This window comes from Conger conger, chromosome 5 (genome assembly GCF_963514075.1).
Source record: "Conger conger chromosome 5, fConCon1.1, whole genome shotgun sequence".
NCBI lineage: Eukaryota > Metazoa > Chordata > Actinopteri > Anguilliformes > Congridae > Conger > Conger conger.
Genome location: NC_083764.1, coordinates 47,116,905 through 47,140,624, shown reverse-complemented (window position 1 = coordinate 47,140,624; position 23,720 = coordinate 47,116,905). Strand labels below are relative to the sequence as shown.

The 23,720-nt window shown below is 41.4% G+C and overlaps 1 protein-coding gene across 1 annotated transcript; it reads right to left on the bottom strand.

Moving 5' to 3' along the window:
• Nucleotides 1-15,594: 15,594 nt before the first annotated feature.
• LOC133127910 (protein shisa-like-2A) lies at nucleotides 15,595-23,407 on the bottom strand. Its single transcript, XM_061241030.1, has 3 exons — nucleotides 23,226-23,407; nucleotides 16,842-16,978; nucleotides 15,595-15,779 (listed from the first exon to the last, which is right to left on the bottom strand). The coding sequence occupies exons 1-3, from the start codon at nucleotides 23,405-23,407 to the stop codon at nucleotides 15,595-15,597; spliced, it is 504 nt and encodes a 167-aa protein (XP_061097014.1).
• Nucleotides 23,408-23,720: the final 313 nt, after the last annotated feature.

Genomic DNA, 23,720 nt, shown 5'->3' with positions numbered 1-23,720 from the left:
TGTGTGAGGAACAAAACAAAAGCGGCAGTACTGTTCGGCCACCTGATTTTATCAGACCTTTCAGCTATGCACAACTTTGCGACTGGATTAACATGCTGATGTTATAGCACATATGCGTGAAGTTAAATAAAAAAGAGTGGTTTTCTAGAACCTGGGTAACGAACTGTTTCTAACACAGTTTGTGTCGTAAGCAACCCCCATTGGCATACTAGTGCACATTTTACATGCTGATAGTCAAAACAATTAATCATACCCATTCGAATGATGAAGTAATTTTTCAAAATTCCGTAGGAGCAAAATTGTTCTTGTACCAATATTTTGATAGCTTGACAACACATACAAATAAAACATGTAGAAATTGCTTACCTATGTACAGCCAACAAAGTAACCTAGCTTTGTTTATCTATCCAACAACTGCAAGGGATTCAGAATTGGACCAAGGTAACAAATGTTAGAAATGCTTGGCAAATTTTGTTGAGAGAAATTAGCGCGTCAAATTTACAATGGACGCAATCTATGGGAAAAAAAACTACAAAAAATAAAATTATATATATATATATAATCCATCATCAAAGCATGGCATTTATTTTATTATAAAAGACAAATGCAATCTGTACAATCAAAATAGTGATACCTAGGAATAATAACTATGACAGTAAGCCTATTTTATTAGTTGTGATTTTCTCATATTGGAAGCAACCTCATTGTTACACTTCCCATTGCAAGAGGATTTGATATTGGAAACTATGTTGCTTGCTATATTACAATTTCCATTCTAAGCAGCCAGATCTGCTTAGTTGACTGCCAATTATAAGTGAACTTGAAGTGAATATTCATTACAGGACAGACATGGTATGTCAGTCCACAACTCATGTTTAGAGACATAACATGCTTTACAGTACAATAAAACTGGATTACTTTCCTATTTTTACATTTTGAAAGATTACTTTTATTTTACTCTAAAATGTTTTCAAGTAGCTAAAGTGACTAAATAAAATCATACAACGATGACATTGATGGCAAGACATGTTTTTCTTGCGCTGCACCTGTAATTTTACTTACTGAACACTAGAGGTCACACATGAATAACATTTATAAAAAATGTCTTGACTTCTGCTTAGTTGTCGCCACTATTTCACCAGTAGGTGTTCACATAAGGAGTGCCTGAAAGAACATGTGACCCGTTCCATCATAATCAGTCGTAATTTCACCTAAATCTATGTTTATGTAAACTGTTTTGGCTGTTAGACTTTCAAATTCATTTTGTAGAACAATATCTTGGCTTTCATAAGCTGCATGTCTTTATGCCTAGTAAAAATATGGATTTTAAGCTTTTAAATGCAAGATGTCTACGCAAAATGCTGTCTTGGGCCTTGCTTCTGGGGTAACCTCCACCTTGGTCCTGTATTGTGTATTGATGATGAATTTGTCAGGGGGGGGGGGCGGGGGGGCAGAGGAACCAGAAGCAGACACAGGGGTGTGGAAAAAATAGCAGGTTTAATGAAGGCAGATGAAGGGGCAGACAGAGCATAATCCTTAACAGGCAAAGTTAAAAGACCGGGAGGTCAGTCCAAACAAGGCAGAGGTACAGATATCCACAAAAACCAAAGAAGAGTCCAGGGAAGCAGGCAGGGGTCATAAACAGGAAATCCAGATACAAAAATCAACTAAAGACGGAATGCCACAAGGGCAAGGGCTCGGGAACAAGGGGCCAGCACTGGGGGAAGGAATTAAAGGGCTCGGGACTTTTACAGGACAAGACAATCTATCAAGGTGCAACTGAAAAGGACAGGTATAAATACACAGGGGAATGAGACAAACTAGGCGGGGCATGGGAGTGAGGGCAGTCTAACAAATAAACATCAGGTGAGACACATGAAAGGGTAATAGGACAATAACGAGGGGGAAACGAAAACGTGGACTGGATTCACGAAGACACACAAGTAATACAAACGGCTCCGGACTAGGGAGTAGACAATTGCACGGAATCAGGACATGTAGAGATACGGAGAGACAGGTGTGAATACTTCGCTGAAACTAAGCAAGTAATCAGTGATAGAATTGGGAGGTGGAGTTACAGAACAGAATTGAAACTGGAGATGTGGTACTAAGCTAGTTACGTGATTTAAATTACAAATACCCAAAACTAGTGAATGTTAGTTTGACGAACATATTAGTGTGTTAGTATAATTAGTACTGTACAAATTCTATGTTAGTTGGGATTAGGCTGAACCCTGGAACTACTGTAAACACCCGAATAGTGGAGCACACAGACAGGGGAGTGACTCGGCTCGTAAACATTCAGACTCAGATATCACAGGGACAGACGAGTGCAAAGACTAATGAATGTAAACAGAACACCAGACATGAATATGAAAAATAATAAATTACAAGAATAACGATAAACTAACAGACAGATAACAGGAACATAACAGAATTCTTTGATTTCCCCAATCAGTTTCATCCCCTCTTCTGACACCGATTTAGGGTGGCAGAGTTCCATCATGAAACTGACAGACAGGAATCAAATGCTCAATGGAATATATTGCTCAGGCTTCATATACCCTATATAGATTTGGAGAAATCATTCATTCAATCAGTCAATCAATCAATCAATCAAAAATATTAAAATACAAATATACTTAAATACAGCAGTGACCACCAAACACAAAGGAAATGGCAACCGTAGACTCACCACAGATAAGATTTTCTCAGAAACAAAACATTTATGAGAAATGAAAAATATTTATACTCTATAATCTGGGGCCAAGTTAACACCCCAATTTGTCCTGAATGTGGTGATTAGGACTCCCCTCTCACCAACAATCATGGTACATGTCCAGGCTTTTAGATTGGCCAACAGATAATATTTCTGTCTGGAACTGTACACAGAAAATAACTTTTCCATTCCCTATAAAAACTGTCCTCAGTGAGTCAGACATTGGGGGCTATGTCACATTACACACCACTGAAATGAAGGCTAAAGGGCTTGTGGTAATATGCATCATTTTGAAAAACATTATTTGTTTGAACCCTCAAAAACCTTGTAAAATGCCTTTCCTCCTCATAAAGCATGCATAATGGCATATGAAAAAAGGAAAAAGATATAAAAAAAAAGATACTACATAGAACATATATGTACTACATATTCATGAAGAATACATTGTATGTTATCAATAGTAAAACTACTAGATATATTACTAGAAGTTCAATTATACATGTAGCCTATTGGTAATAGAAAAAAGTGATTTCCATTACTAGCCTACCACAGACTGTGCTGCAGGTCCTTCTGGGGTACAGTGCTGTTTCTATCATTTTCAGACACTGACCTATTTTCCACTGGCTGAAACAAGTAGAGAAATCAAGAAAATCACAGATAAGCATTCCTGTTAGTGTCTCCTTTGTAAAATACCTTACAAAGTGAAATCAGGAACCATTGTTTTAACAACAATGTTTTCCTAAACATCATAAATGACCAAATGCGTTATTTCCCAACAAAAAATGTTTGAGTAAGTAATTGAAAATATTACTGATTTGACTTCATTTATATCTGGATCATGCTTGTTTTTGTAGCAGTACCTAATGTATGAAAGTGATTTAAGTTTATGCATGTGTGCATTTCTTCATATAACAAACAAGTGTTTAATACATTCTTCAAAGTATGTACAGTTTCCAAAGCTTGTCTAAATTCAGTGATTTGCGATTGCTAAATATGTTATCACAACTAATTAGAACTGAAAATAAGAAGATTGAAAACAAGAACATTGTTACTGCACTCAGCTAATATTTCATTTCAGGTAAATAGTTCATCCTTATAGGAAGGAGGAAATGCTTTTCTTTTCTGAGTTCTGTTCCCCGAGAAGGAACATCGTAATTCTTCTTTCTTTGCTGTGCAGTTGAGTCACCATAACTATGACCCAGAGTTTACTACCAAGGCCAATGTATGCTGAATGCCTTGCCTTTGGGAGAAAGCAGACCTTGAGAATAGCACACCAACTATGAAATTGCCTGAGAAATGTTCTTCCAACAGATGTGATTCTCTCAAAAAAGATGACATTGAGCATAATGGTTACAGCCCTAACATCCACCTACTTTAGTCCTACTTTTGTTTGTTCACTACAAACGAAAGCCACATACAATGTTGGGGATACTTGCTAAAACAAATTCAGAGAATATTTTCTTTTTTTGAAATTAAAAAGGATACCTAAGATTTTTTTTCTGGCCTTAAGAGGCATTATTTTGTTTTGATTACCTGCACAGTAACCCATTTGAGTTCCATTCTTTATTTTGTAAGGAACAATCTCACCTTCTCATGTTCATGTTCCATGATTTGAATTCAGCGCAATTCAGTGGTAGCTATTCTGCTGAGTTTGTGGCATTTTAGGTAGTAGGATTCATATAATATGAACTCGGCAAAAATGTAGTTTTTCTGAGGTATTGGGGTTGTGCAGTTGAATAAAGAAGCTACCTGACTTTTCTTCAAAGCTTCTTAAATGTCTATGTCATAAATATCTTAAATGTCATCCTTTTCAATCTTCTGAAAAATAATTTGAGATGCACTAACATCATCTTTAAGAAGGGGGTGAGAATATTTCTAGCAGGTAATTTCTCTCTTTCCTTTATGTGTTTCTTCTTCTCTTTGTTATTCTGTCGGTGGCTCTCAATTGCCCAGGTCTTTTGTTATTCTGCTGCTCTTGCGTAACTAAAATCTTGGACCTTATTATGGAACATGTCATGAATGTAATGACCAATTTTATATAGGCTATTCTATATTGAGGCCGACTATGCATATGCAAATCTATGTAACCAACATATTGAGTGAAACACAAAAATGAAAATTGGTATTGGTAAGTGGAACAAATAAGTGGGACACAGGTTTAGGATATTATTCATTTACGAGATGTAAATATAACCTATATCTATTGTGAAACACTCAAGTCATTCTGAACATGCTTATGTGTGAATGTGTTCTATTGAAAGTGACCCCTATACAAGCGTGGAATTGATTGGGTTGATTATGCTGTTCTGAGCACCTCAGGCTCTGTGATTCCATACATTAAATGTATATTCAACCCACAAGCAGATGTGCTACTCACACTGTTTTCCTTGTTTTCCCTGTTGAGGAAGAAGAGCTATGACCTTGCCGCAGGAGTGTGCTTTTTGAAGCCAGGCCTTGAATAGTTATTCAGGGAATGGAGGAGGTTCAGGAAGCACCAGGGTCTTACTGAGGGAAATTCTGAGCCATATGTCATATGTTTGAATTGCACAGATAAAAGGACAGTACTCCCCTGTAATTATTGTTATTTCTATAAATGCGCACTTCTTTCTGCTTTTAAAAGTATTGTCAATTTCAACGTTCAATAGTCTGTTTAACGCATTTCTTGTTCTGTTTACACCATACACATGTAACAATGTTACCCCCCTCCCACTGCAAGGATGAAAATGACAAATAAACATTAAATAATCATAACATAAAACAAATATCTGACTTAGCTTCTGGAAACAAATCAGACTTTACATGCATCATGGGTATAATTATGCTTCTTCATTGTAAGTATGTCAAGTATGAAAGTGCAATTATAGTAATTAAATAGGCCGTTGAAATGATTTAGGATCTATTCTTGTTTTATATTTCACAAGACATATTTCTTAATATTAAAGGGGCAATTCACTCAAACATGAAATTATGGAATGCCAGGATAAACTAGACCTTGTCCTGCGGGTTCAAAGCAGCAAAATTCAACAGTAACATATCTTATAAAAACACCCCCACAGTTATGCAGGAACCTCCTCAGATCTCAGTTTCAGCATGGTTCAATCAGAGTAGAGTACTTTTAGTGAATTACACCATCTGTGTAGTCAACAGGTGGACTAGTATGAATCTTGAGTGATGGTGACATGATGTGCAACTTGTTAGGAATTTTAAGCAAATAACAATTTTTATTTCATCATTTTTAATTAAACTCTGTTGAATAATAATTCCCTTATTTATCATGCCCAATGCATATATCTATAAAAATGCTCAGATAGATTTCATTCTGAAGTGAGTTGAATAATGTTACTAATATGAATGAGTACTTCTAAATTTCACAACAAAAAACCCCAAAAGAAGGCAAGTTGGCATTGACACTGCGGTTTATAGACGGGGATATAAAAGACTAACACTAACAGCAACTGTGGATCCAGGTTGTCCATTATCAAAATGAAAATAATTGTGTGGCTTCTGACTTTGTGTATATTTATACTGCCTCTTCAGCTGAAAGAGGGTTGCTTTGGAGAAGAATATTCCACTCTTTTGTCATCATGCTGGCTTGATCTCGCACTTACCTTTGAAGCCTGCGTTGCCTTGATCACAAAAGCTGCATTTTTTCCCATTTGCCAATATTGCGCGGCTCCATTGATGCCTCAGCACCTATAATAGTGAAACTCAAATATATGCAATGGGCCACATGCAGTGTATCCACCTATTACCTTTTCACTGGCCTCCCATCTCCATCAGCTCCAGGGTGTTCAGAACCCAGTTTCCAGAATACGGAAATGCTCCGGTCCTCTCCCATAACTCCCAATCTGTCAGCTACATTTGCTCCGCATCACAACACACGTACACTCACTGAGCACTTTATTAGGAACATATTTACCTTTACTTCAGTTAATGTTAACATCAACCATCAGAATGGGGAAAAAATGTGATCTAAGTGACTTTGACCATGTTGGTGGCAGGCAGGGTTTGAGTATCTCAGAAACTGCTGATCTCCTGGGATAATCACGCTAGTCTCTAGTTTGCAAAGAATAGTGCAAAAAAAAAAAAAGTAGCAGTTCTGCAGACAGAAACGCTTTGTTAATGAGTGACATCAGAGGAGAATGGCCAGACTGGTCAAAGCTGACAGGAAGGTGACAGTAACGCAAATAACCATACATTATAACAGTGGTATGCAGAATAGCATCTCTGAACACGCAACACATAACTCGAAGTGGATAGGCTACAGCAGTAAAAAGTCAAATAAATACCTAATAATATGCTCACTGAGTGTATTCAAAGCTTTCAAAGCTCTTTATGGTCTCTCCCCAAAGTCTCTGAATTACTCCTTCATTGTACTTCCACCTGAACCCTTAGGTCCTCAGACACTTATGCTATCCACGATAGGGGGCAGATCCCAGGTAAAGGGAGGCTGGAAAAGCAGCAAATCTAAACTCCAGCTGAGCACACTGCGATTGACCCTCAGTGTCAGTGTTGGCATATCCTCCCTGAACATCTCCGCATTTCTTCATTTAGCTGTCAAAAAAGTGCTGTGTAGCCAATTAAATGTATTATTATGAGCATAGTTATTATTATTATTATTATTATTATTATTATTATTATTATTGTTGTTTTGTTGTCGTTCTTCTTCTTCTTCTTCTTCTTCGTCTTCCTTTTCTTCTTCTACTTCTTCTTCTACTTCTTCTACTGCTGTGTGAGCTGAGATAAAGAGGAGAGGAAGTGCTCCTGTGGGCGAGGCGGCCAATTTTGTACTCTTGCTATATGCTTTCCTGGCTTTTCAATTCTGCTCTCCTGGATTTAAAGGTGGAAAAAATGATCTGACACAGCCTGGGTTTATGGATGTTTCTCTTCATGCTGTGACCTACCTGGCAACAGTGACCACTACAGAAAGAATGATCTAGATTTATAAGCTTATAAGAGTGTACCCTGACAATTTTTGAATCATGAATTTACATGTCAGCGATGCCAACCATAAATCTATGCTAAGAATGCCTGAAAGCAGAGTCTGATGCCCAGGTGTGATGGCTGTCATTTGCCACGTTCCACACAATAATTTCCAAAAAGGTACTTGGCTCCATTTCAATTTCAACACTGCCATTATCATCACATTATTGATTGGATTTCCATAAGCATTTATTATAAATGAGTTTTGAGGCATGAGTTACCCTGTGGATATGACAATTTTTCTGTTTCACTGGGGTATAAAAATGAGAACACACACATGTCATCTATCTACACAGGGGAAAGGCAAAGAACTCTCCAGAGAAACAAAATGTCAAATGTCATAATATTTTTTACTAAATAAATGTAATAAATAAATAACGATCCCATTATGTTATGTCAGAAGTTTAAGCCACTGTGGCAATGATAGAGGCCACAGGTGCATACAGCTCCCGCGCACAGAGATAGCGTTTTCTGAGTCAACAGACAACATACAAGGACCACAGCTGGCCTTCACAAAATTTCATTCCAAATCACATGTCTGTAAAATGTCTGTAAAAACATTTTGGGCAAGTTGTCAGAGGAAAAAAGCCTCTTTTGAGATCCAGCAGGAAACATAAGCATCTGGAGGTTTTTAAATGACATTGGAACTTAAAATGGATCCAGATGTTGTCTATTCTAATTATTTTGTCTATTGTCAGTATCAGAAGTGCTTGTCCTGGCAACAGTTCTGGTGAAACAGCCGATGATGTTACAGTAAACATAGAATTTCTTTTATGGCGAAAAGGTAAAAGTGGCACATCCCCAAGTGACCATGCCAAAGAGGAACACAAGAAAGAAGAATGAAAGATAGAAAGAAACAAAGAGAGGTAAAATCACAGTAAATGTTTGTCCCCAGATGGAGTCACACAATGCAGAAGAATTAAAAACTTTGCTGAACTGGATTAATAGGTTGAGACCTCACAGGTTAGCATCCCTTAGCTAACATCGTGATGTTACTGTGGGTCTTGTCCCCAAGTCCATTGGCAATATACTGCTGGGACTAAAGGATCTAAAACCAGAACTTTATTCATTGTAACTTTAATTTGAATTTTACATTACATTACATGGCATTTAGCAGACGCTCTTATCCAGAGCGATGTACAACAAAGTGCAAATCAAACACAAGAACAAGTGCAAAGAGGACCTGAGATGACAGTACAGTTCTAGTGTAAACATACAGAAAATCAGAACCCTTGAAGAGTACAATCAACTTTCAAACTAGCATACCACAGTTGGCAGCTAGAATACAACAATACAACAGCCAATAAAAACAACAATACCTATACAAGTAACAATATCTATACATAAGTGCCATATATATCTATAGTCTAAGGCTAATCATGGTGGTGAGTTGGGGAGGGAAAGGTATAACCTGAAGAGTTGGGTCTTCAGACTGTGCTTGAAGGAGGTCAGAGACTCTGCCATTCTGACATCCACCGGGTGGTCATTCCACCACCGTGGGACCAGGACAGACAGCAGTCGTGAGCGTGAAGTGCAGGTGTGGCGAGGGGGAATTACTGTAATGTGGCTTCTTTGAAGGTGTGTAACTGAAGCAGAATCTTAATCCCGTTGCTGTCACGCTGGGTGACGCTTATCGGACATGGATAAGGGGCTTTAATGTTCAGACACCGCTTTTTTTTCACATTTTAGGTAAGTTTATTTAATATGAACCTTTTTCTAAATAACGATCTTCATGAATCAAACTCAACTGAAAACACCTGCCGATGAAAAAATATCCTCCCGATTAATTCTCTTTCTGATTAGGTTTTGTGCAGTATTTCAATTGAACCATTTTCATGCATACATGAGAATACATTTTCTGAAGAAAATATCACTGTAATATATTTTTAAATAATTCTTTTAATAAATCATTTGTTTCCAATAAAAAAATGAAAAAAACATTGCTCGCTAAAACAAAAGATTGATATTTTGTTTTTGTGGTTTTCCACCGTTAATTATACTTTTTCAGCCATGAAAGTGGCTCGAAGTGTTCCTGAGCAAGACACCTAACTCCCAAATGCTCCTAACGAGCTGGTCAGCGCCTTGCTTTGCAGCCAATCGCTGTGTGTGTTTGAATGGGTGAATGAGAAGCATCAATTGTACAGTGCTTTGGATAAAGCCGCTATATAAATGCCAACCATTTACCAAGAGGCCAGCTCCTCCTTGAAACACTGTGCCTCAGGGGCATTCATTGAAACAGATGTGCAGAGAGTACATAATGCACACAGCTGCACACATGTAGAGTTGAAGGGCAGAACATCGGAGACTAGCTGCTTCTTTCAACAGATTTATTTTCTTTAATTTCAAAGCTAGGATTAACATAACACATTTTGCTTCCCAATAGAGGGTTTCCCTTAGGAAATGGGTGCCAAGCTAAAATTTCAGGAAAACCTGAATCTGTTTAGTTTATTTTTTCTCAGTGCGCAGACCTCATATTTTGTCATTTATAATTTTTTAATTTTGCTATAAAACCTCTCCGATTTTTATTTCTAAAATGCACTTCACAGATTCATATTCAGTAAACCAAATTCTGTCAAAAAACATTATTCAGAATACTTTTCAAAAAATCTAAAACCCCAAGAACATATACAGTAATTGTATGTAATTTAAGTTAATAATAATACAAATATATTACACAGGGAACTGTTTGCACAGATTATAACATAAACAATGATCTAAATAAACCTATGTGGAATATAGCACATTCGCTCCTGAAACAGCCAGAATCTCTAAAACCTACCAGTATGTCTTTGGAGTAAAACAGTAACATTCTTGTTTGTGCCTTGGTTTTAAAGTCAACTAAGGTTGGTCAGGCAATACATACAGTAGTCCAACAATTAACCCTGGTGTAGTCTTAACATTCTGTATACTCCCCTTGTCCTAAGGGTGAAAAATGACCTGCCTGGGTGTCTCGGTGGCGCAGCCTATAGAGCACTGACCGCATGCTCATTGCGAGCCGCGACGTCGGCGGTTCCAATCCGACCGTCCGACATTTGTTGCATGTCTTCCCCTCTCTCTCGCTCCCATTCTTCCTGTCTCTATATACTATATACTGTCCAATAAAGCTGAAAAAGGCCTAAAAAATATCTTAAAAAAAAAAAAAGAAAATGACCTGCCGTCACTAAACCCCTAAAATAAAGCAGCTTAACCCAAACCTCAAATCCATTTTGCAAGAAGAAGCGACCTGTCACTCATCTTTGTCATAAAATTTCAAGTTTAGAAACGGGTTTAACGGGTTTACATAGTAACAGGTCATTTTTTACCCTTAAGACAACACAAGGGTTGACATCCGCAGAATGGTAGTTTTTCTCCTGAAGAATGTGGTTCATGATTATGGTTGCTTATTGACTATCTCAGACACTAAAACACACTGATTGATGTGAACTGCCCCAATAATTATAGACACAACTGCCCTATGTTCGGAAGACCATTCCCTTATTCAACAAATGTATCATGTTGGTTTAGTTCTGTGCCCAACGTCATCTTGCATATTCTTTCAGCTGCTGTACTGGATGTCCAATCTCCTGCATGAATTCCATGCTGTACCCATGTGTGTACCCATGCCTACGGATGGTGAATAAATGTATGAATCTACATTGAACTACACATTTTTGTCCGGCCAGAGGCAATCACCTCAACCCCCTAGGCTTCCGTGGGCCGATCTGTGACGGCCTTTCATTACATTACAGTTACTTCGCTGACGCTTTTATCCAAAGCGACTTACAGTTGATTAGACTAAGCCGTAAGTTCAATAAGGCCCAGAGAAAGGCAAGAGTTTCAGAAAACCTTACTCAGTGGCATTGAAAACCTGACCCACAGCTGTGTCAGTATATGTTAGAAAATCTGAATATTGAAACAAAATCACAGACAGCTGAGATGTTAGTAACAATATTTAATGCGTCACAAATATTAAATATGAACTCCTTCGTAGACAAAACGCAATGGATTTTGGGGGCACTGGTGAATCACAATATTTCAGAAATAATTCCACAACAATTCAAAGCCAATATCCCATGCATATGTCTGCAATTATTCTTATAAAATAATTACACAGTATATGTATTTGAAAATAGCAAAATCTGTATAATTATTCTAATTTCCAATATAATTAAAGTTTTTTACAATCACTTCGACACTAATTTCAGAAAATTGACGTCATTTTTCAGAACTGTTGACAGCTTTTCCATTGCTTGGATACAATATACATAAACCAAAAATAATTTGTTCGCTGAACCAAATCACTTTTTCACAATGACCCAACTTAAAAGTATTAGCATTTCAAAACGAAATACACACATTACATTTGAAAATACTGTGTTCTCGTTCATTATAACGCATCTGACTACTCAAAATGATAAGTAACTGCAACATTACTCCTAAAGCAGTTTTATGGAAACAGATTACTTACAACATTCCATGTATACAGGTGCATCTCAAAAAAAGTTAATTTATTTTCCATAATTTCATTCAAAAAGTTAAACTTTCATATATTCTAGATTCATTACATTTAAAGTAAAATATTTCAAGGATTTTTTTGTTTTACAGGTTTTTACAATCACTTTGACACTAATTTCAGTACCTTGAGGTAATTTTTCAAAACTGTAGACTCTAAACACTTTTTTAGAGTTTTGAATGTTTAGATCATGAATGTTTTAGGATAAATAAATCGATTGACACCAATTACTTTGGAACAGGATCAATTTTACCACATTATCATTGAATGTAATAGTCCTAGTGCCAGCACAGGGGACATGTATCGACCACCAGTTGTGGACTTTCCTAAAGTGGAGCTACTCTAAGCCATAAAAGGTGGCGTGCATGAAACTCTATGATATTTTTGCTCTCATAAAATAAGTAGGTCTAAATGATCTTATCGACTCGCCAGTTTCTTTTGTAAACCCCCGTGTTCTGTTCGGATATGATAATGCTAACTGTGAAAAGTTCTAAAAAAGTATCAAAAAATGCTGTTAAACAAACCACAGTATGTGATAATTATATAATATTATATAGTAAGAATATTGCATAAGACCAATCAAAAAAAGCCTTTATAATACAGAAATGTTGACCTTCTGAAAAGTATGTTCAGGTTGCTTTGATAGCAGCCTTCAGCTTGTCTGTATTGTTGGATCTGGTACCTCTCATCTTCCTCTTGACAATACCCTATAGATTCTCTACGGGGTTCAGGTCAGGCATTGGTTGGCCAATCAAGCACAGTAATAACATGGTCAGCAAACCAGTTACTGGTAGTTTTGGCACTGTGGGAAGGTGCCAAGTTCTGCTGGAAAAGGAAATCAGCCTCTCCATAGAGCTTGTCAGCAGATGGAAGGATGATGCGCTCTAAAATCTCCAGGTAGACAGCTGCATTGACTCTGGACTTGATAAAACACAGTGAACCAACACCAGCAGATGATATGGCACCCAAAATCATCACTGACTGTGGAAACTTCACACAGGACTTCAAGCAACTTGGATTCTGTGCCTCTTCACTCTTCCTCCAGACTCTGGAAACTTGTTTTCCAAATAAAATGCAAAATTCAATTGGCTTCACATCTGAAAAGAGGACTTTGGACCACTGCGCAACAGTCCAGTTCTTTTTCTCCTTTGCCCAAGGCTTCTGACATTGTCTCTGGTTCAGGAGTGGCTTGACACTAGGAATGCAACACTTGTAGCCCATTTCCTGGACACGTCTGTGCGTGGTGGCTGTTGATGCACTGATGCGAGTGTCTTCTGGACAACTGTCAAGTCAGCAGTCTTCCCCATGATTGCCCGACCAAGTATTGAGTGCATAAACATACTCTTCAGAAGGTCGACATTTCTGTGTTATAAGTCCTTTTTTGATTGGTCTTATGTTATATTCTAATATTTTGAGATACTGGATTTTTTATTTTCATGAGCTATAAGGTGTAATACAAACCAAAAAAGGCTTCAAATATATAACGTCATGTGTAGTGAATCTAGAGTATATGAGTTTCACTTTTTGAATTAAAATTGATAAAAATTTGAATTAAAACTTTGAATTAAAACTTTGAATTAAAACTTTGAATTAAAACTTTGAATTCAAATTATGATTAAATGTAATCCTTTGCCCTTTGTCACAAGGGTTTTCACGCACACACACACCCCCCCCCCCCCCCCCCTCCACAGTTTGTAAGTTTGAGCTGATTGATTTTACACAGTGGTAGGAGTAAGGATGTGTATCTGTCTGCAACAACATAGGAACAACATGGAGCATGTTAGAATAGAGGTCAAGCAGTCAGAGGAGGAGGAAGAGGAGGTCAAGGTGGTCAGTGGAATGGCAGACGACAAGTACTCCTTCAGAGAGGAGGCCTTGTTTCTCGTCTTAGAGGTGGGGGGGGGGGGGGGGGTTGTCAGTGGACAGTGTCACAATCAATTCAATTAGTGTCAAAGTGATTGTAAAAAACTGTAATTGCCTAACACTGTCTCCTTCAAGTAATCCTTTCTAATGCACCACACACAGCAGCAAAATTGCATAATTAGGAAAACAGGATGCTGATGCCATTGAACTAAGTTTGGATGTTCATTGTATGGTAAATAATTTGTATTGCAACAGAAAATGGACTATAGAGCAATCGAAATAAATGCAAGCACTGTTAAGCACTCCAAGCACTTGCAGTGTCCAAGCCCTTTCATTACTGAATTATTGAATTATTACTCAAACAGAGACTTTTAAGTACCAATGGGATCCCTGTAATTATTGTTGAAAAAGAAAAATCAATTACACACAATAAACTGTGAGGATATTATAAGAGTGAATTGATTTGTACTCATGGCATAGCTCACTCTGGGACAGGGAACTCAATCTCAGTCCAGAGAGAGAGCAATAGAGGGACAAATCAGCTTTTTCTGTTTTTTAGTTTATTTAATGTAATCATTTTTAGCTGGTGAATGCTTTTGTTCATTTTCACAGTGCCTCCTTGTGCATACCTTGCATACCTGCGTCAAGCTGTGTGTGACAGTGCTATTTTTCATAAACTTAATGTATTCTTCTGAGGAAAATCAGGAACAAAACTAGTCTGCTGCATAATGAATTCCTTTCAGTGCATTTTAATCGGTTTTGTTTTTTGGAGTTTGTACAGTCCATGGTGATCAACACCGTTTCCAGCTTGTGCTGGACTGGCAGAACATTTTCGGCTTGGCAGCTATTATTCAGTGCAGATTCCCTAAGCAGCAAAGATGGTGCTCACAAACCTCTTCTTAAAACAGTTCATGTCAGTATCTGTGAGTGTAATATAGTTCTTGGCAGAAATGGCAACATGGTGAAATAATTTTGGTGAACTCATACCACCCATACCACAACTGGCAGGGCTGCAACAGACAGACGAGCTCAAGCTGTGTCCATTATCTGAGCGCCATGGAGTTAGATGGGAATATTCCTGTGTGGTGATCCATGGTGATTTTGGCCTGACATCTCTCAGAGTGCTCAGTGTGATCTTCATCCATATGCAGCAGAGGGGGAGAGGGGTGGGGGGTGTAGGGTTTTGGGAGGAGGCAGCTTCTGTGAAATGTGTGTGTGTTTTTTTTGTGAATGTGTGTGTGTATATGTGTATGTGTATTTGTATGTATATGTGTATGTGTGTGTGTATGTATGTGTATGTATGTGTATGTGTGTGTATATGTATGTGTCTGTGTGTATATATGTGTATGTGTATGTATATGTGTGTATGTATATGTATGTGTGTGTGTGTGTGTATGTGTATGTATATGTGTGTGTCTATGTATGTGTATGTGTGTGTGTGCGTGTGTATGTCTGTGTGTATATGTATGTGTATGCGTATGTGTGTGTGTATGTATGTGTGTGACCAACTTACTACCACGGCCAGTGTGGCACCACTCTAAGACGGACCCTCCACATTCACAGTGGTGACGGTGGCCATGAAGCACCTCTGGAACAGGCGGTCTGGATCGGGGGGCTGGTTGTCACAGTCTAGTTTTCGGCTGAAGAAGTGCTTGCGGAATCCCTGCGGGCCAGAAGGGGCACTAGACCCGCTGGTTCCTTCCAGGGCTCCCAGCTCAGGGCCTGAAACAAGAGCAATGTAGGAAAGCTCGTCCTGATACAGACTAAACCCTCCTGAAAAAGCCCGCAGCTGTACTTTACAATGTGCTATCTCAAGCTCTTTCACCTGAACCTACAGACAACAATACCTTAAAACATTTAATAGAGATAAAAAAGAAAGACATGCTTTGGGCAGAAAAATGTTGATACATTTTGTATTGAAAACGTGCCATTGAACATGAGCATAGCATACAGATTGTGTTTTGTTGTCCTGCTTTTTTACAACTTATATTTGTATTCTATAAACCACCTCAACCTGCAGAGATTGTGAGTTCAGGAAAAAACACAGACACACTCACTCACCAATGGATGTGGATGCCAAGGTTTTTTAAATGAATAAGGTGCAACAGTCTCAACCTTATAGCACCAACTGCAGCATTGAACACCAAACCTACCCATATGTGTAACAGTGAGCTCTATAATGATTGGGACAAAGTTATATGTTTCTCTTGATTTGGCTCTGTACTCCACAATTTTAGATCTGTAAGAAAACAATTCACTTATTCTCAGCGTTTAAAGGGTATTTTTATACATTTTGCTTTTACCATGTATACATTACAGCAGTTTCACATACAGTATAACCCCCCTGCTCCAATTCCAGGGCAAAATATTTTGGATGAATTGCTTCACATACCCACATGGACAACCTCTTCATATGTTGTTGAACTAGGTCTTATGTCCATTTAGTTCTCCGTCATAGAAGGGAATTAGATTTCTATCTTATTAATAAAATATCTGGAGGACCTCTGGCATATCTTAGACAGGATGAGTCAACATGTACATCAATCGTGCTGAACATAACTCTTAGATGAGATAGGAGTGAAGAAGTAATTCTCGAATTTTACAGATTTATTGTATTTCAAGATGAATTTGAATTGATCACATCCATTTTCATAAAGAAATAACTTTATGTGTAGAAACTCCTGCCCAATTACACTATTTTTAGGCCTGTCTCTTGAAGGCTAGGCACTCCATAAGGGCTCTGTAGGCCTTGTGCTCTGCCAGGTCCCCTACCCCACCGTGTACCTGGTGCCTGCAGTGGGAGACCGTTGTCCATCCGGCTTGGTTTTGTGGAGATGAAGAGGTAGCAAAGGACACACAGGGTGATAATGAAGGCTAGGAGGACCACTGCGGCAATGGAGAGACCCACTAGTGCCCCGACGCTGCCAAAAATGGAAAGACAGACATGTATAAAAATACAGTTCAGCCAGTCTCTCATATCTATGAAACGGTCAAGAAGTCTAATCTGACTCGAGTGAGGAAATAACAGAGAATGGCAGGGAAACTCAACCTCACGTCCTACTGAAATGATATTCATCCCTGCCATTACCTCTCCCCATCTGGATCTCTCCATTTCCCTCGGGGATACCACACTTACGCCATCACCCAGTGCAAGGAACCCCGGGTGGTGATGGACAGCAGACTGTCCCTCTCCGAGAACATTGCGGCGGTGACCCGGTCATGCAGGTTCTTCCTATACAACATACAGAGAATCCGCCCATTTCTCACCCCCTTCTCGACCCAGCTCCTGGTCCAAGCAATGGTTCTGTCTCACCTGGACTACTGCAATTCCTTCTTGGCTGGCCTCCCAGCGTCCGTCATCAGACCCCTCCAACTTATCCAGAATGCAGCAGCTTGTCTGGTCTTCAACCTTCCCAAATACTCACGTCACCCCCCTGCTTACTTCCCTCCACTGGCTGCCTGTCATGGTTCACATCAAATTCAAAACATTGGTGCTAGCCTTCCAAGCAGTTAAGGGGTCTTCCCCAGCTTACCTACAAAAAATCATCAGACCCTACACCCCTGCCAGACCTCTTCGTTCAGCCTCCATAGGCCGCTTGGCACCACCCCCTCTCCGAACTTCCACCTCACAGTCACGGCTACTGTCTTTTCTGACTCCATGGTGGTGGAACGAACTCTCCATTGAGGTCAGAACTGTAGAATCTCTTCCCACCTTCAAGCGCAAACTGAAGACGCACCTCTTCAAGCAGCACCTCTCCCCGTCCCTCCCTACCTCCTTTTGAACCTTAATTGTTGTCTTTCTGTGATTTACTGTTTGTGTATCAGTATTTATAGTTTGGCTAGGTAAGCAGTGTTAGGCTAGTTAAGGGGTTTGGTCATACTTTTCCGTTGTTTGTTTGTTTAAAAAAAATAATAATAATAGGCCCTGGTCCTTATCTTTGTTGTGCAGGTAGCAGTTGAAATTGTACTTCCCTCTAGGGTCTTTCAGCGCACTTATCCCTGGTTAAGGGTATGCACTTTGTCGTACGTCGCTCTGGATAAGCCAAATGCCATTAATGTAATGTAATGTAATGTCACTGCGTATTCAGCTCCCGCACCCTATCACCACAACAGATAAATGAGAATTGTCACCTCACATAGTGCACAAATGTAGCAGACAATTGGAATCAGTAGTCAGCACGAGGTGTAGCCACAATGAGATCCACACAGCCGTTGGGCCTGTGAGCAAGGCCCTTAACCCTGCATTGCTCCAGGGGAGGATTGTCTCCTGCTTAGTCTAAATCAACAGTAAGTCGCTTAGGATAAAAATGTCAGCCAAATGACAGTGTCAGTTCAAGTAGTTACCAAATTGGCAGAAATATAGCAAGCGTGTGGTACAAAAACGTAATGTATAACCTATTTTAAAATGCCATTGCTTGAGCGACAACAATTCCTTATTTTGTAACATGTGCCTTCTCTGCATTTTGGAAATCCATATACTACACTCTTTTCATGGCAAGGGTCCAGCAAACCAAATGCACAACAATGCAATTCTAAAAACATGCTAACTTGGAGAAACCACAATAGAATGTCCATTGTTTACTCAATGGACATTATGCAGTTTCACCACTGCATACTTCTACAAAAGTACTTGAACATATAAATGCTATTACCTATGTTTTGTATAGGCTCTCTGGAACAAGAAGAGCCCACGTACAAACTTCACTGACCAGTATCGGTAATCCTATTGCACAATAAAGGCATGATCCCCATCCTTGAGCAAAAAATACAGTATAACTTAGCCTAGAACCAGCTAGTGGTATAGTATTGAAGTAGCAACTGAGAAACATTTTAGCTAATGGCATTACGTCATTTCTAATGGTGTATAATTTGTTAGGCTTTCATAAAACAACACAGCATTGTTTTGCCTGTGTAACAAAACTGCAAGACTGTTACGCTTCGGGTTCAAGGATAGTAGCCATTTTATTTTGGGTATGTCATTTTCAAGCTTTTGTTACGAAAAGGGGTGATACTTAAGGAGTTAAAAATCTACCTGTCTGTCATGCAATAGTTTTTGGATGGTTGGATAGATTTTTATCATATAGACATACAAATTATAATGGAGACCCATTCCTTTGCTAGCTGAGATCTCTCTTTTTTTGGCAGAAGATACACCACCCACCATGCATTCTCAAGACTCATTAAAGTAGATTCTCCATATGATGTGGTAAGATTGTATAAAGCACTTCTGTAAGCCCATCAATGCCAGGCAACCTCTTGTTGTCCTACTCAGCAGTCTTTGGTCATGGTAAAGGTGTGAAAAGAACTGCTAAACCAAAAGATGCTTTCAGCTACTTAATTGAAAAGGTTTTACTTTATAAACTGAGGACCACAACCATCAGTTTATTTTCACATGTGGTATTTGCCATCCACCTTTCTGATTAAACTATCTTCCAAAAATGAGGAAATGTCACATCCACATCAGAAACCGTAAGAGTGTTATGTCCAGGTTCCCAAATTCTGAAAAGTAGAACGGCAGATCTATCTTAAAGGCAACATCGAGACCTATGTTTTCGCAGCTGTGCATGGCTCAAATGGGCTGAAATTGCAAGGGCATATCTATGCCCCATAGATAAATATTAGAAAATGTGTCTTAAGGCAATTTTCTATGTTTTCGCTGTGCCATGTTAGAAACAGTGACGTTGTTCGCCCGTGCAGGGGTAAAGTAGGGGGCACAGCAGCGAGTCCCCGAGCGTCCCGATGGCTCCAGTGAAGCACGAATTCAGCCAGCTACAACGAGCAGTGCTGGCCAACCTGCTGTGCCGAAGATGCAGTACAGGCTACCGAAGTTCAGCGGAACAGCGCCGAGCCATTCCTCGCGCAAGTCCGGTTTGCTGCTGAGCAGAGCGGCTGGAGCCTGGGGGAGACTGCTACGCACCTGGCGCTAGCATTGGAAGGCCCAGCGCTCCAAGTCATCACCGACCTGCACCCCAGTAAGCAGCATGATGTCCGCGCTCTAACGGCAGCGCTGGAACGGCGCTACGGTCAACACCAGTCAGCTGAAGCTAACTGAAACAAGCTACAAGGCAGCTACCGCCAGAAGGGTGAGAGCTGGGAACTGTGGCTGCCGACGTACAGCACTATGCTCGCCAAGGCTATCCCGAGTTTGGTGAGGCAGCGCAAGAGAAGCTAGCCCTTCATGCGTTCCTGCGAGCCCTCACACCAGAGCGGCTGCGGGACCACGTTAGCCTAGCCAAGCCCCGCACGATTGACAAGGCCCTGAACCTGGTGAGAGAGACGGAAGATGTTCTAGGAGTGCAACCAACTGTGCAGCAGGCCCGACCTGAAGCCCGGGTGGCCTGTGACGGTGGAGACGGCGAGGAAGTTCGCTGGGCCCGGCCACAACAGCGAGGGCGAATGGAGCGGAGGGGCTACTGGCTCGCGACTGCCCAGCGCCAGAACCCAAACAGCGGGACCCGCAGCCGGCGGGAAACGAGACTGGGACGCCGCCCCGAGAAGCAAGAGCCCTCACCAACCCAAATGTTGCCGAGGTGCGGGCCCCTGTGACTTTGCCCAGCCCGACCCTCAGAACGAAAGCAAAAATTCCATCTGCCTTTATAGAGGCGGAACAAACCGCTTTTGTTAAAGCGACCCAAACCGCCTTTCCAAAGGTGAACATGCAAAAGCGTATAGGTCGGCTGGGCAAGGCCAACGGGTTATACCTTGGCTGTTGGCTGGATGGGCAACCGTGCCGGGCCCTGGTGGACACGGGGGCCTTGTTCGGCCGGGGGTGCTGCGCGGCACTGACGGAGCCATACCACGAGGGGAATGGGCGCCCACCACCACGCCGCTGACGTCCGTGATGGGGGAGAAGATGGCCATGAGGGGCAAGAAGGTCCTGCAGGTGCGCGTAAGTGACCAGGAGGTGGCGCATGAGTTCTGGCTAGCTAATACCCGGGACTTGTGCATCATTGGCCTGGACCTGCTGACCCGCTGGGGGGCCCGTGACACCCCAGGAGCTGCGCCAGGTACAGGCAGCGGACCCTGTGCTGGCGCAGGTGCGCCGCTGGCTGGAGGCGGCACAACGTCCAGCGTGGCAAGCGGTGTCAGCAGAGGGGCCCGAGCTGAAGGCGTATTACAGCCAGTGGGGGAGCCTCCAACTCCACGACGACCTCCTCTACCGCAAATGGCAGTCCCCAGCACGAGAGCACAGCTGTTGGTTCCCCGCCTGCTCCGCCCCAAGGTCCTCGGGCTGGTCCATGGCTCGGTGGGGGCGGGGCACTTTGGAACCAACAAGATACTCCACCGGCTCCGACGCCGGTTCTACTGGCCGGGGCACCACTGGACGTCGAGCTCCATGTGCACTGCTGTGACGCCTGCACGGCCCGTAAAGGGCCTTCACACCGCCCCCGAGTGCCCATGCAGCAGTATCAGGTGGGGGCCCCAATGGAGCGGGTGGGCGTGGATGTCCTCGGGCCTTTCCCGGTCACCGAGTCTGGCAACCGCTACGTCCTCGTGGCCATGGATTATTTTTCCAAGTGGCCAGAGGTGTATGCGGTGCCGGATCAGTCGGCGGCCACGACGGCGGAGAGGCTCGTGGCAGAAATGTTTGCTCGTTTCGGGGCCCCCGCCAAACTGCATCGTGACCAGGGGCGGAACTTTGAATCCAAGCTGCTGGCTGAGGTGTGCAAGCGGCTGGGTGTGGTGAAAACTCGAACTACGCCGCTCCATCCCCAGAGTGACGGGCTGGTGGAGCGGTTTAACCGCACGCTAGCCACCCAGCTGGCTATCCTCACCAGCAGCCACCAGAGGGACTGGGATCAACATCTGCCCCTGGTCCTTTGGGCTTATCGGTCGGCCGTGTGCACGCCGGCGGCCTTGATGTTTGGGCGTGAGCTCCGGACGCCAGTGGAGCTGATGTTCGGGGCCCCGCCAGAGCCAGAGGAGTCCGGTCGGTCCCCGGTGGAGTATCTCCAGCGGCTGCGGGAGCGTCTGAGGGTTGCCCACGACTTCGCCCGCCGGGCTCAGGTCTCGGCCAGCGCCAAGCAAAAGCGTTGTTGGTACAACGTACGCTGTCGGGGACAGCCCTTCGTGGCAGGAGACCGTGTGTGGGTCTTCTGCCCCGACAATACAATTTCTTACAACAAAATATATTTGCTTTCAGCGTACTCCACACTTCATTACTTACGCACGCAGTTGCCATGTCAAAAACACAGTAACATTGAGTGCAGTTTGCTTTCGTAGAGAATTGATGGCCGGAGCCAATTACGGAGCTCGTTCAGGGTGTACATATTTGTTTCAGTTCACCCAACGTCCTCGTCGTCAATACTTCGATATCGACTTCTATATTGATATCCTCTGCATTGAATCCTGCTCCTGTTTTGCATGTACATAAACGCTTGGATTTATCACATCAACTAAAGCATTTGGCTAACTCAAACAAATTCGTATGGAATTCAATTAGCCTAGTAAAGTCATAACATTTGTGTTCTTTACATTGTTTGTATACTATACTGAATTATTACCTGCAATCGGACAGCAATCATCTGGCGTTAAATATTGAAAATAATATACACGCACCGAGCACTTTATGAGGAACATTTTAACTTTATTACACCTATTTATTCATTTAATGTTCACATCAACCATCAGAATTAGTAAAATATTTGATCTAAGTGACTTTGATCGTGGAATGATTGTTGGTGGCAGATAGGGTAGTTTGAGTATCTCAGAAACTGCTGATCTCCTCGGATTTTCACGCACACTAGTCTCTAGTTTGCAAAGAATTGTGCGAAAAAAACTAAACAAAAAATCCAGTGAGCAGCACTTCTGCAGACAGAAACACCTCACCCTTAATGAAAGACGTCAGAGGCGAATGGCCAGACTGGTCAAAGCTGACAGGAAGATGACATTACAACAGTGGTATGCAGAAGGACATCTCTGAACACACAACGTATAATAACTCTAACTGGATAGGCTATTGCAGTAGAAGTCTAAAAAATCAGTCTATTAAATACCTAATAAAGCGCTCACTGAGTGTTCATGTAACGGTAAATAAGGAAATAAGTGCAACTTCAGTTTTCGCAGGTCACTTCTACATGCAGCCAATTTTTCAAGAGTCAAATCACTAGGGATACTCGAAAAAGGTGAACACAAAAAAACAGTTAAATAAGATAATCGAAATCTTACCTCAGCCACCACATGTACCCGTACTCATATGGAAAAAAACTATTTGGATCATCACAGCAATATTTGATATCGTTAAATCCGCAACAAAAAACCGCCTTGCCGTCGCTCTCTGGTTTTGGACAAGTAAACCCGTTCACGAAGAGTTTCTCTGAACTGTAGTAGCTCGTGCAGTCCGCGCTCATTCTGGACCGATGACAATAGAATAGAATAACTTTATGCTTCCCAAGGGGGACCTCAGGTCCGACGTATCACACTTGGACAATAAGCAAAATATACAGTATTATTACACGGATGTTAGCCATGAATGATTCTGGCGTTTCCCATGGTCTCTCCTTACTGCGTTACCTTGGGCTATCTATCAGTATCAGATCGAGCATGTATTTGAATGTGGTTTCGGTAGCCCACCAATAGTTGTACCCACACACGTCTCTCTCTCTCTCTCTCTCTCTCTCTCTCTCTCTCTCTCTCTCTCTCTCTCTCTCTCTCTCTCTCTCT